This window comes from Ranitomeya variabilis, chromosome 3 (assembly GCF_051348905.1).
Source record: "Ranitomeya variabilis isolate aRanVar5 chromosome 3, aRanVar5.hap1, whole genome shotgun sequence".
In the NCBI taxonomy this organism is placed as follows: Eukaryota; Metazoa; Chordata; class Amphibia; order Anura; family Dendrobatidae; genus Ranitomeya; species Ranitomeya variabilis.
In genome coordinates, this window is record NC_135234.1 from 626,541,848 (window position 1) to 626,554,813 (window position 12,966).

At 40.7% G+C, this 12,966-nt stretch overlaps 1 protein-coding gene across 1 annotated transcript; it reads right to left on the reverse strand.

The window, feature by feature from the left end:
• Nucleotides 1-2,492: 2,492 nt before the first annotated feature.
• Nucleotides 2,493-12,083, reverse strand: WNT1 (Wnt family member 1). The gene is made up of 4 exons (XM_077299736.1): nucleotides 11,983-12,083; nucleotides 4,865-5,124; nucleotides 4,397-4,662; nucleotides 2,493-3,037 (listed from the first exon to the last, which is right to left on the reverse strand). Exons 1-4 carry the CDS (start codon nucleotides 12,081-12,083, stop codon nucleotides 2,546-2,548), a joined length of 1,119 nt encoding a protein of 372 aa, XP_077155851.1. The 3' UTR covers nucleotides 2,493-2,545.
• Nucleotides 12,084-12,966: the final 883 nt, after the last annotated feature.

Genomic DNA, 12,966 nt, shown 5'->3' on the forward strand with positions numbered 1-12,966 from the left:
TTAGGTAGTTATTCTTTTAGCGAGGACCGAATAATAGCAGGCTTTACCTGATGAGCGGTCACTGAGCATCCCTTGTCAATAAAAAATAAGCATAGAAGAAGAACTTAAAGAGAATCTGTCAGCAAGATATCACCACCAAACTATATATATGTGCATGTAGCTCTTTGAAAAACAAGTCCAGCAATTCTTTTAAATGGCCAGCCCATTCCTCCATTACTGAGGAATCAGCTTTTGATTGCATATGCAAAAAGTTAAAGTAGATCTGAAGCCTCTGTGACCCCGGTTCTATTCCCCGCCCAGTGTCGCCACCTTCTGCTTGACTGACATCTTCTATGCTGTGTGATTCCAGACAAAGGAGACAAGCAGGAGGAGGCAGTGCTGGGAGGGAAATAGAGCTGGAGTGACAGAGGCTTCAGAGCTTCAGACTCAATTGCGTATTAATGCAAATGTTGTTTTCTCAGTAACGGAGGAATGGACTTGCCATGTAAAGGTATTGCTAGACTTGTCTTTGAAAGGACTACATGCGCATATAAATAGTTTGGATGTGAAATCTTGGTTACAAAATCCCTTTAATTAAAGACATTGCCTCATCTGAGATATCATTTTTCCAAATCATCCCCAAATGATCAAATGATTGCACTAAGTTAAACTCCTGGCACACAGGTGATTTTGTGGATGGAAGTTGTGATCAGCCAGGCAGCTAAATTTGATTCAAAGTATATAAAAATAAAATGTAACTTTTATTAGGATCTGTAGTAATATAGCTACTGATGTATTTCGTGGTGTTAAGGGGACCATTGTATTGTGTTATTTATTAGTACGAGTGGAATTGTCCCATTATTTTTCTTAATCTTTAATTGTGGAACAAAATGCCATTTGTTCATTATAACCTACAACTGTTGTGATATAGGGAATATAAGAAAAAATTTCATTTTGCAATTGTAAAAGTGCATTTAAAGAAAAACTTTGTGCCTTTGTATTTAAAGAGACCCCTCACTACATTTTTTAGTGTAAACAGAGTACTTTCTGTAATTGGTGCTGTTTCCCTGATTCTGTAAGTTTTTCTTTTCTTGTCTATGCCCCTTTGTTTAAAAGCTATGATTCCCCCCCCCCCCCCAGTAATGATTGTGTGAATCTTCCATCCAACGAATTTGGCCTATACCACAGAACTTCTCTATGGGCATGACCATATTTTTGATTGGTAAATGTCAAAGGAGAAATGCGAACGCTCACAGAGAAGATCTGTGGTACACGTCCAGTTGATTGATGGGAAGATTTGCACCTTATTAGGTCAGATGCACACGACCGTATTTTCGTTCCGAGTGCGTTCCGACAAAACATGGGATCGCACTAAACTAATGTTATACTATGGTGCCACATGGGGCTCTAGCCTTTATTTGGAAGAGAGCCTCAGCAATTGGAGGAGACACTCAATTTAAATTTAAAAAAATCCAGTGAAATGTCCTTTTTAAAGGAAACATTTTTTATAACTAATTGCCTTGTGTGACAGTTTTTAATTTCTTCTGCTTTGAGTTCTTTGGTGCTGCGCTCATAGAGGGGAACAATTTGGCCCATTCCCTAAACAAGGCCTGTGAATACCAGATATTGGGGATTCAGCATCTTCATTTTTGTTCCCACCACTTATCCAGCTGAGCAAGTAAATAAAACTCCCTTTGTCATATTCACATCCTAATATTATTCCCAGTGGGTATTCTGTCACTTTGCTTCTTCTCGACAAACATTCATTCAAGTTTTAAAGTAGCATTTACTCCTACAGGAATTGCAGTTCCTTTGAGCAGCTCATTATTTGCCTATCTGCACTTACATGGGTCTCTTTACTATTATCCTGAGATGAGTTTCTTGGGAAGCCCTAAATATAGGCTTTGTTAGATTTAATCTTCTTAGCATCTCCTCTTCATAACACAGGCTGCAATACTGTTGATACTAACACTGTATCAAGAGGCTGTTGCACTGTTCAGTTGGCTATGAATGACCAGATGAAATATATTGTGGCCTTATTGTTATAACTGGAAATATTTAGCCTTAAAACCATCACATCTTGCTTCTGAGTATGATTGTTGTCCTTCTGGCTAGCAGAACAGTAGCTGCTATGATTCATTTTTTCCAATATTTGTGTTGAGGTACCTTGGTTTGGCATGAATCCCTATGTAAAAGGTACATGAGGTTAAGCAAATAATACTGTTATCAGTGCAGGATTATCAGTGCTAGCTGAAAAAGTCTACAATCTATGTACATTGACTGAAGTGTACTATACAGTTCTGTACGGCACCATGGATTTATGTATTATTTTGTAATATGATCTCAAAGAACTCCAAGTTGAAAGTCTGTGCATCACCTTTGAGTTATATTAGCAGAGCAGTAAGTCATGTTCCCGATTTATTCTGCATGCAGTGCCAGCCTTTACGTCTTCATGCTCCAGTGCTAGTCCATGACCTAAAATCAGATCGCTACTGCTCCCAACACTTGAAAAAAGAGGCAATTCAAAGTGATAGTTTACTCAGTGCAGAGGATAGGAGAGTGATTTTCACAGGCACTCGTGGACTATTTGTGTTGTAGTGCAGTTCAAACAGGTGACATGACAACACCAGTGAAAGGTGCAGTGACACCTTTCTGTCACCTTCTCAGCCCGACTCCTGTAACCTCGGCCACAGCACAGAAGTTCACAACCATCCAGCCCTAAAGAAGTGCTGTTGCAAATTCGCCCTGTTGTACCTGGTGTTCCTGTCTTTTCGCTTGGGCTGCAGAAGTTTGGAGACTTCTCAAAATACACCAGATCTCTAGAAGAAGGCATAGCATGAGAAGGGTTCTCAGGTTCCAGATGTGGGAGATCACTACGAGAACTTCCACGGTTGCTGCCATTGTTACTGTATGTGACTTTTGAGGCACCATCAAACCGATCTTTCAGAGCATCCCCCACTGCCCGAAATGGAGGAAGACGCATCCAGCAGGTACGAAGAGAGCAGGATCCTGACATTCCATGACACTTGCATTCCTGACGCATCTCCGTCATCACAGTCTGCAAGATACAATACAAAATCATTGAATAAAGCAGTAAAATGATTCTGAGTTGTACACTAACTTTCCTTTTGTTAATCAAAATTAAACTTTGATGATCCTCTATAGTTACTCATCTTACAAATACACGTTCTGTGTTCTAAGGAATAGAAATTTCAGCAAAAATGTATTTGTTTTATTGTTATGTTCAGAGTTAGAACATTGGGTAGAGTAGAGTATATCCTAATCCTGTGGCAAGTTCATGTACCGATCAGTCATAACATTAAAATCACCTGGTTATTATTGTATAACGTTCACCTAAAGACACAAAAACATCTGCAACCCATCTAGGATAGGACTCCATAAGACGTCTGACAATGTACTTTGGTATCTGGCACCAAACATTAGCAGCAGATTCTTTAACTCCAGTTAGTCATGAGGTGAGGCCTTAATGGTGCGGGCTTGGTTTTTAAGGCGTTCAATTCAAATTGGGAATTTGGAGGACATATCATCACTTTGAGGTTTTTGCAATGTTTCTTTTACTATTTATGAACAATTTTTAAAAGTTGGCTGGGCATATTAGTGTAATAAAAAAGGGCCATTGCCATTAGGGGATACTGTTGCCATGAAGTGGTGTACTTTTTCCACAAGAATGTTATTCATGATGGTACATGTCAAAGTAGCAGTCTTATGATCGCTGGCACCTGGGGTTATCCCTGACCTGGCCAGTTTCTTAATTTCTCTATAGTCCAATTTTGATGCTTTTGTGCCTAATCTAGCAATGTTTTATTGGTGCACAAGGGTCAGCATGGGTGCCTCACTGCTCTGTGCCTGCACAGCCTCATATGCAACAACTTATGATGCACTGTATGTGTTCTTATACTTTTTTATCATATCATTAACCTTTCAGCAATTTGTGCCACAATGGATTCCCTGTGTGGTTGGACCAATTGGACAAGTTTTCACTCTCCACCCACATTAATGAGCCTTGAAAACTCATGATGACCACAATGCTGGAGTACCAGTTCTCCTTCCTTACCAGTTCCTCAACCTTGGGTAAGGTACTATTAACCACGGCATAGTGGAAAAACCTCACAAGTCTTGCTGTTTTGGAGATGATCTGACCTAATCATCTAATCATCATAATTTGGCATTTGTCAAAATTGCTCAGATTCTAACACTTGCCCATTTTTATTGCTTCCAACGTATCAACTTTAAGATGTGGCTACATCCCTTGACATGTGCCATTGTCATGAGAAACTCAATGGTATTCACTTCACCTGTCAGTGGTTTTGAGGTGATCAGTGTGAAAATTGGATTTCCTTTCAATATAATAAATTAGATCCAGTGAAATTAATAAGGATGCAAAACCTAAACTTACCATTCTGCCTGCTTGGTTATTGTGTAGGTTTACCAAATACTTTAGGTCTCTCCCTCTTTCACTGGAGTCAACAAACTCTTTTCCTATGAACCTTCCAAATTCAATGTTGTCACTGCAGCCTCCCCAGTGCCAATCTGGTCCTCCAGGTCCTCGACGCCGGTAATCACATGAGCAGGATTCAATTGAACCCTCTGAACAGGAACGGGCCACAGAATGGGTTACACCAGCACTAGTGATGGCAAACACAAAGGCAGTCTCCCTGCAGCCTGCAATAGGTGGAAACATCTATTACTAAGGGTATACTTACACACATTTAATGGGCAACAACATAGAGAAGTAAATATAATTTTGGTGACACATTTTAATGAACTTCCAATCTTTAACCCTCTATGCAATTAACTTGTATACAGACAAACAAGTGGTGCCCTATTTGTACTTATTTCTGCATGAATATCATTTAGCCCTTACCTCGGCTAATTATTTTGCCAAACACTTGATTTCCAGGTCCAGTAGGACAGTTCCAACGACGGTTTCGAAATTGCCACTTGCATTCTCGGATGGCACTGAGAAGCCCACGTGTAATGCTTTGTAGGATGCCAGGGTTTTGACGTATTAGTCGTCTTTGTCTTCTGCTTAAAAGTTGAAGACTTGGATCTAACACAAGAGGAACTGGGCCTATGTCTGTTCCTGGGAGCACATTTCCATTGGAAGCTATGTTTACTATACCCCTGAAAGATATAAGACGTGTTAAACAATACAGACTGGCGAGCATCAATACATTCAATCAAATAAACAAGAGCATACAGACTGAGTAGGATGCTGTACTGGTTGTGTTACATGAAAATATGTATATATTCAGTACATTTTTCTGCATTCCTTATGCAAATACAACTGTGTGGACTGTTGACAGCCATACATATGTCTAGTTATACTTGGACTATCATAGTCTGTAATCATAGAGCTATAATAAGTATCACCTCTGCTTTCCTTCTGCACCCTTTACACTTTGGGCAACCACATGACTCTGTTATGTGCATACAGATGTGTAAGTCACAGTGTTATGTTACCATAGCTGTGGTTAGATGCATATCGATTGATGAAGTAAGCATGGGAAGTGGAGAATGAGATTTCATATAATTCATAGTATGGCTGCTTTGTGGGTTCAATCTAATGAAACAGTTCACATGAAACCATTCAGACAATGAACTTGAGAACAGGTTCTATTTAAGAAACAATATAAGTAAACAGATTACAATGTATCATGATAAAGTACAGCAGCAACTGAATAATCTATATCATATACATAATAAGTAATAAGTGGAAATGAAAAAAGCTGCATACAATAAGTGACTGTCTTAACCCCTTAACGACTGCCGATATGCCTTTTAACAGCGGTAGTGAAGGGTACTTATTCCTCACCGCTGCTTTTTAACGGCGCTGAGAAATAAGGTTATAGTGCCCCCTCAGCGTTGAAAAATCTCTGGGGTCTCGACTACCGGGGTAGCTGAGACCCCGGAGAACGTGATTCGAGTCGGTTTTTACCATCCCCAGTGTTGTGATCGCCATTATTCACGGAATAACGGCGTCTGCAAAAAAAAAAGTCTGATTTCCAATTTAGTTCTCTCTCCTCTGATAAGATCTAGCACATCAGAGGAGAGAGAAATCGGGTCCCTCAAGCCACCCCAGTACCTCCAGTGCCTCCCTCGCTCTCTGGCTCTGTCCCCCAGCCCTCGGCATTTACTTCCTGGAAGAAAATGGCTGGCGCATGTGTAATGCGCCTGCCGAGATCTGCCGGCCAGCACCCGGCAACAATAAGAGATATTTCCTATTGGTTCATGTTTTAATCACTGTGATAGACCCAATCACAGTGATCAAAAAAAAAATAGTAAATCAAACCCGCCTTTATCACACCCTTAGTTAGGTAAAAATAATAAAATGTATTTATTTCTATTTTTCCATTAGGGTTAGGGTTGCGGTTAGGGTTGGGGTAGAATTGGGCTAGGGTTAGGGTTGGGGTTATAGCTAGGGTTAGGGTTGTGCTAGGGTTAACGTTGGGGCTAGAATTAGAGCTAGGGTTAGGGTTGGGCTAGGGATGGGCTAGGGTTAGGGTTGGGGCTACAGTTAGGGTTGGGGCTAGGGTTAGGGTTGGGATTAGAGCTAGGGTTAAGGTTGGGGCTAGGGTTAGAGCTGGGGCTAAGGTTAGAGCTAGGGCTAGGGTTGGGCTATTGTTAGGTTTAGGGCTAGGTTTGGGGCTAGGGTTGTGTTGGGGTTCTGGTTGTGGTGTTGGGGTTAGGGTAGTGTTGGAGTTTGGGTTTGTGCTTAGGGTTATGGTTAGGGTTGGGATTAAGGTTAGGGGTGTGTTGGGATTAAGGCTGTGTTAGGGTTGGCATAAGAATTGGTGGGTTTCCATTGTTTAGGTACATCAGGGGGTCTACAAATGCCGCATGGCGCCTGCCGTTGATTCCAGCCAATTTTGCGTTCAAAAAGTCAAACGGTGTTCCCTCCCTTCTGAGCCCTGCCATGCGCCCAAATATTGGCTTTCCCCACATATGGGGTATACTCAGGAGAAATTTAAAAAGTTTGGTTCCAAAGTAAATTTTTTGTGAGAAAGTAAAATAATAATTTTTCTATCCACATTGCTTTAGTTCTCGTGAAGCACCTGAAAGGTTAATAAGCCTCTTGAATGTGGTTTTGCGCATCTTGAGGGGTGCAGTTTTTAGAATGGTGTTACTTTTGGGTATTTTCTGTTATATTGACCTTCCAAACTCACTTCAAATGTGAGGTGGTCCCTAAGAAAATGGTTTTGTAAATTTTGTTGGAAAAATGAGAAATCACTGGTCAACTTTTAACCCTTATAATGTCCTGACAAAAAAAAATTATGTTTTCAAAATTGTGCTGATGTAAAGTAGACATGTGGGAAATGTTATTTATTAACTATTGTGTGCGATATGACTCTCTGATTTAAAGGGAACCTGTCACCTGAATTTGGTAGGACCAGTTTTCGGTCATATGGGTGGGGTTTTCGGGCGTTTGATTCACCCTTTCCTTACCTGCTGGCTGCATGCTGGCTGCAATATTGGATTGAAGTTCATTATCTGTCCTCCGTAGTACAAGCAGTACAGTATGCTTTGCCCAACTGCGGGCAAAGCCGAAAAGCATTAGTGCGCATGCGCCGGCGCACTATGTCCCAGAAGTATTTCGCTGTGTTCCGGGACATAGTGCGCCGGTGCATGCGCACTAAAGCTTTTTGGCTTTGCCCGCAGTTGGGCAAAGCATACTGCGCGTGCGCAAGGCAAGATTGCCTTGCGCAGGTGTGTACTACGGAGGACAGAGAATGAACTTCAATCCAATATTGCGGCCAGCATGCAGCCAGTGGGTAAGGAAAGGGTGAATGTTTGCATGTTTTGGTGCTTTATTTGCAGCCAATGAACATGCTGGGCTGGCTTGCCAATCACAGTAATGTCGGCATCATCTTTGCTGTGGCATTACTGTGATTAGCTGGCCTTCCAGCATAATAGGGGCTATATAAAGGCTGCCGACGTCATCTTGCACACATTGCAGCCAGAAACAGCTTAGGGAGAGCGTAGTTTCAGCGTATGGACAGTGAAAGAAGCATAGGGAAAGTGATAGGAGATTTCAGTGAGCGTTATTTATTTCAAAAAGCTCTTTTAAGAGCTGAATATTGTCAAGATTAGTTGTTTGTTAGGTGGTTATTCAGTAGGGAGAGATTTAATAGGAGGGAGGTAGGGTGGGTGAAAGGCAGGCACCTGGGTATTCTCATCATTGCAAGTACATGCTGCAGCTCTCTGCTATTTTCCACTTAAAATACCTAATATGTGTCTAGCAGTTGTGCCAATGGTGCAATCTGGGTAGAGATAATTGTATGTGACAACTTAGCAGGGGCAATAATCTTCATTACTCCACATTTGGAGTGGGTCAGCAAGATGATTGAAAAAAAATTATAATTTTCTATTATTTTAAAAAATAGCATATCTTTATCTAGGAGTTGTGTGACTGGTACAATCCCAGTACAGATAATCTTATGTGACAATTTAGCAGGGGCAATAATATTCATTATTCCACATTTGGAGATACTGTGCATCATGATTATCCTCCACCTCTTCAGACATGATTTGACCTTCCCCAACGTGGCTTGATCCTGGCCGTGGATGCTCAAATGTATGGGCATCACTGCACTCCACCTCTTCATGACCCCCTTTAATGGTGCACATTGAGAGGCCTGACAAATTACAAGAGAACGTACACAGTTCCTCAGAGTGGCCAGTGTTGTGGTCATATGTCTCCTGGGACTGTTGATGGTGGGAGGAAGGAGAGCCAGGTTGAGCATTCAGATGCCCAGCCTCTTGGCTACTGAGAATGGACCATGTGAAAGACTTCGTGGTGCTACTTGTCAACACACTGAAGCCTTTATCTGCCATCGAACCCAAAACATCCTGGCATTTGTCTGGGTTCAACAGTGGTGTACCGCGCTGACCACATTTTGACAGGAAGCTAGAATGAGATCCAGTCACCTTCTGATCTGTAACACGGCCTTAACAGACACGAACACATACACGACCCTTAACTCTTTTTCATATTGAATGCTTTATGCTTATAAAAAAAAAAATCCTGGCTTTATTTTTGACAAGTACCCTCACAGAGGTATTATGTACAAATTCAATATATCTAGTAATGTGTGGCAATTTTTTTTTAAAGATATCTGCTTTGTTACACACGGCAACAGCAGACTCACGAAAATTAGAGATAAATAGTCTCGATTGCGTATATCTGCAGGCTTTGCGCCAGTCGCACAACTGCTAGATAAAGATACGCTATTTATTAAACCAATAGAAAATGCATAGCTTTGTGCAGATTAGTCAATGGCACTCCTGTCTCTTTCCCTTGAGGCTGCTTCCAAGTAAAATGAGGCTTGTACATGTTTCTGACATGGGTTTCAGGCCTGGCAGAGTGACCACACTACAGACGCTTGCTTGCATACACTGTATTCAGAATATAATTCTAATGCTTTTGGTGTCTGGTAGAATCCAATTTACTGACATTGATCATACAGCTTCCCCAACTCCTGTATTATATTCACCTTACAGCGGCTTCACCCGCTATGACAGTTGTTCCATTGGGATCCGGTAGCAAAAATGAACTATGGAGCTTACAAGACCAAGGTTTTACAAGACCTGCAGGCCTTATGCTAATTGTCAATGAGGGCCGATGATGACATGGCGGTGGACATGGTGGTGGTGGCGGGCAAAGCCAAAAAATTCAAATGGGCATGTTTTAGCTGGATTGTAAAGGTATGGGGAATATGTATTCCACTATCTGGCTAACTATTTGGCAAAAGAGAGGGACCTCCCGAATGTAGGAGTGAGAGCTCTTCCAAATGTGTGATACAGGGCCACCTGAGGGCCCTTACCAAACTCAGGTTTCACTGCACCTGCTGGCACTCTGCTAATTGTCAGCGAGGGCCTCATAATCACATGGCGGTGGACATGGTGGGGCGGGCAAAGCCCAAAATTCAAATAGGCATGTTTTAGATGGCATTGTAAAGTGATGGGGAATATGTATTCCACTATCTGACTAACTATTTGGCATGAGGGAGGGACCTCACAAATGCAGGAGTTAGAGCCGTCACAAATGTTAAAGTAAAAAATATAGCCAAAACGCTTCATGTGAACATATGCTGAAGGGGAGGTATAATTTATTTATTTTTTTAATTTTATTTTGCATTACTTACATGTAATTATGAAGGAAGTAATGTTTCTAAGCATTTTTCCCTTTAAAATATTTTTTGGGTTTAGTAGGTCTTTTTAAAAATCTGTAAAACCAGTGCAATAGTCTGACAACATTATTCCCAGAAACCATATGTGAGTCAGAAAGGCATGCAGGCATCTTCTCCATGTTGTTCCCGTTTAGCTTTAGCTCTTTCCCATCCATTTCAGCTTTTTTCTCATGCCCCCAGACATGTTTGTTGGGTCCAGCAGAAAAATATTCGGCTTTCCCATTGACTTGCATTGGATTCGTTATTCGGTTATACACGGATTTTAGAAATTATTTGGACTGATTTTCCTGAATCCGAATATTTCACTAATCGTTTATCACTAAATATAACAGTACTACACTTAATTAATTAATTAATTAATTAATTCAACCATCCATTCATTCATTCATTACATGTAGACAAGTTAGCAAATCATATAGCTATTTCCGCATTTGGTTTGCATAAGTAAATATTGAAAAATAAATCAAGATGTTATAATTCCCATAGATTAGATAACAACTCATTGTAGCATGCAGTCAACAGGTGCTAGTCAGTGTAACTAACATAAATAAAAGTAATCATCATAGATTAAAAAAATGTAATATTAGTAATATTTGTACCCATTTTACATTATACAACATGAAATAAGTCACAGAATGGACTATTTTCCTGATTATAGATGGGATGCACTCAAGCTGGATGGAATCATTATTATTAAGATAAGTAGCACTACTATTATAGTTGCTATGATTATAGTAGATGCAGATGAGGTTTATTGATGTACTTAATACAGATGTAATATCCAGTGTGATATATTGTGTATAGTAAATGAGGCACAGGTGTGAACAGGTGCAGAGGAATAAAGCAGCATATAGTTTTAGTTTGGAGTGAGTATAAATGATATACTGATCACATACAATCCACAACCTATACACTTATAGGCACTGATGGAAGCATTATTTGTGATACTGCTGTTTCAGGCTTCATTCCCACGATTATTTTTTGGTGAGTTTTTTACCCTGAGTATTTTCAAACAGTAATCTGTTTTATTTAATGGGTGCAGAACTGGTGCAGAAAATCTGCACTATAAAAAACTCACCAAATGCTCATTCTGGGAACATAGCCTTAGGGACTATTGTACTTGCGAGTAGAGAATTAAATTATTTTTTTTCTTTTTTAAAATTCAGCATTGGCAGCATGTATTATGAATTATATTATATCAGCAAGCTGTAATGCTAAATGTTTCTATACATCTTGTCATATTACATGAAGCTTTGTTGCCATGATTAGAGTAAGGGTGAGGTATAGGTGCATTACTACTAGACATTGGTATACAATGAAGCAGGTTAGGTTTAGGTTTAGTACCATCTATTTAGCTGTTTGAATATAATGTCATTTTTTTTCTATCATGCAGATAAATAAGATACATGCTATGTGCCCTCCTATCCATCATTCGTGCAGTCTGCAGCACTCAGCAGCACAGGTGCAATGCAGAGACTAGAAGTGGCTGCAGACTTGTACTGTGAGCAGAGAATTGTCGGCTGAATTAAATTCAGTGTCTTCTCATGCAGTGAGTTATACACATTCATAGATTTACATTTCCATTTAAAAAACAAAACAACTTGACAAAAATTTATCCAATGCTATTCTCCATTAGGTTTCCTGAAAATATTTTCCATCTATACATTTAATACGGTGATAGAGCTAGACATGTATAACCAGAATATATAATAGTCAGTCCTCCTTATTGTATGTACTTGTGCTCCACATTTAGCCCACCATGGCACATAGGACCCCAGCAATGACCACTTACCACCACTTGCCGCTGTTGTTCACAGCCATCGTATTGGACAAGGAGGAGAATGCCAGAACCCATAAAGTCTTCAGGCCGACTAGGAAAGTAAGGATCTTCATATCTGCAGTGGATTCAGCAGGTGTTTTTGCAGGATGGACCAAGTCTCTGGAGGCTTTTGCTCATAAGTTCTGGTCCACCTGAAGACACTACAGATGCAGGCAGCTCAATGTCAGGAGATGCTTTGAGGTATGTTTCATTCAATTTTGAGTTTTCTGTATTTCTATTGTGGTTGTTGCTCCCCCTCCCCCCCCCCCCCCAAAAAAAGGAGAATGTTGCTATGGCTGTAAATTGTCTTGGATGCAGGGATATGTGAGAAGTAGTGGAAAGTTGGAGACAAGATCCCAGCCAGCACTGAATAAGTAGACCTCAGCTTATGCTAACAATGAGGATCCAGGGACATGTTCTGCCCCTACTGAGTAGGTGACACAGCGGTCAGGAGCTGTCTTTCCATCAGAGGAGGCCAAAGAGAAAGAAGGTGGAGAGAGAGATTAATACCCTTAATGGCCATAGAGACCAGCTCAGTCATTGTACAATTCCTCCCCAATCCTTCTCTGCATGACAGCCACTAAATCCAAAGCAGAGGGGGCAATCCTCCCACCCCCACATCTTCAGATTTTACTTCTTCAACTATGGTGAAAAAAAAAAATTCAGAGCCAGAGGGAGCTTTTTGTGTTTCTCCAGTAACTCAACAAAACCACCTAGTGCATGTTGTCCTATGGTTCAGTAAAATGTCACAATGCAATGTCTTTGGTTTCTCAGCCACTGGCTATGGGGTGTGCAGAGCAGAAGTTCTGAGGAGCCTCCTATGTGGATGCTTATTGACAGACACCAGGTTCTGTCCCGACTCTGTGCAGTGTGCAGGTCTTATTATTTGTCCAGCAGATCCCACACATTCTTTTTTTTGCCTCTCCCCTTCCTGGAATATCCTATCATACTGACATT

What these genes read in the sequence shown, in the direction of transcription:
- WNT1 (XM_077299736.1), bottom strand. Translation starts at nt 12,083, where the DNA reads ATGAAGATCCTTACTTTCCTAGTCGGCCTGAAGACTTTATGGGTTCTG. An exon ending in AACAACAGCGGCAAGTGGTG is followed by an intron (nt 5,125 to 11,982) that starts GTAAGTGGTCAT and finishes TATATCTTTCAG; the next exon opens with GGGTATAGTAAACATAGCTT. An exon ending in ATAACCAAGCAGGCAGAATG is followed by an intron (nt 3,038 to 4,396) that starts GTAAGTTTAGGT and finishes TGTATCTTGCAG; the next exon opens with ACTGTGATGACGGAGATGCG.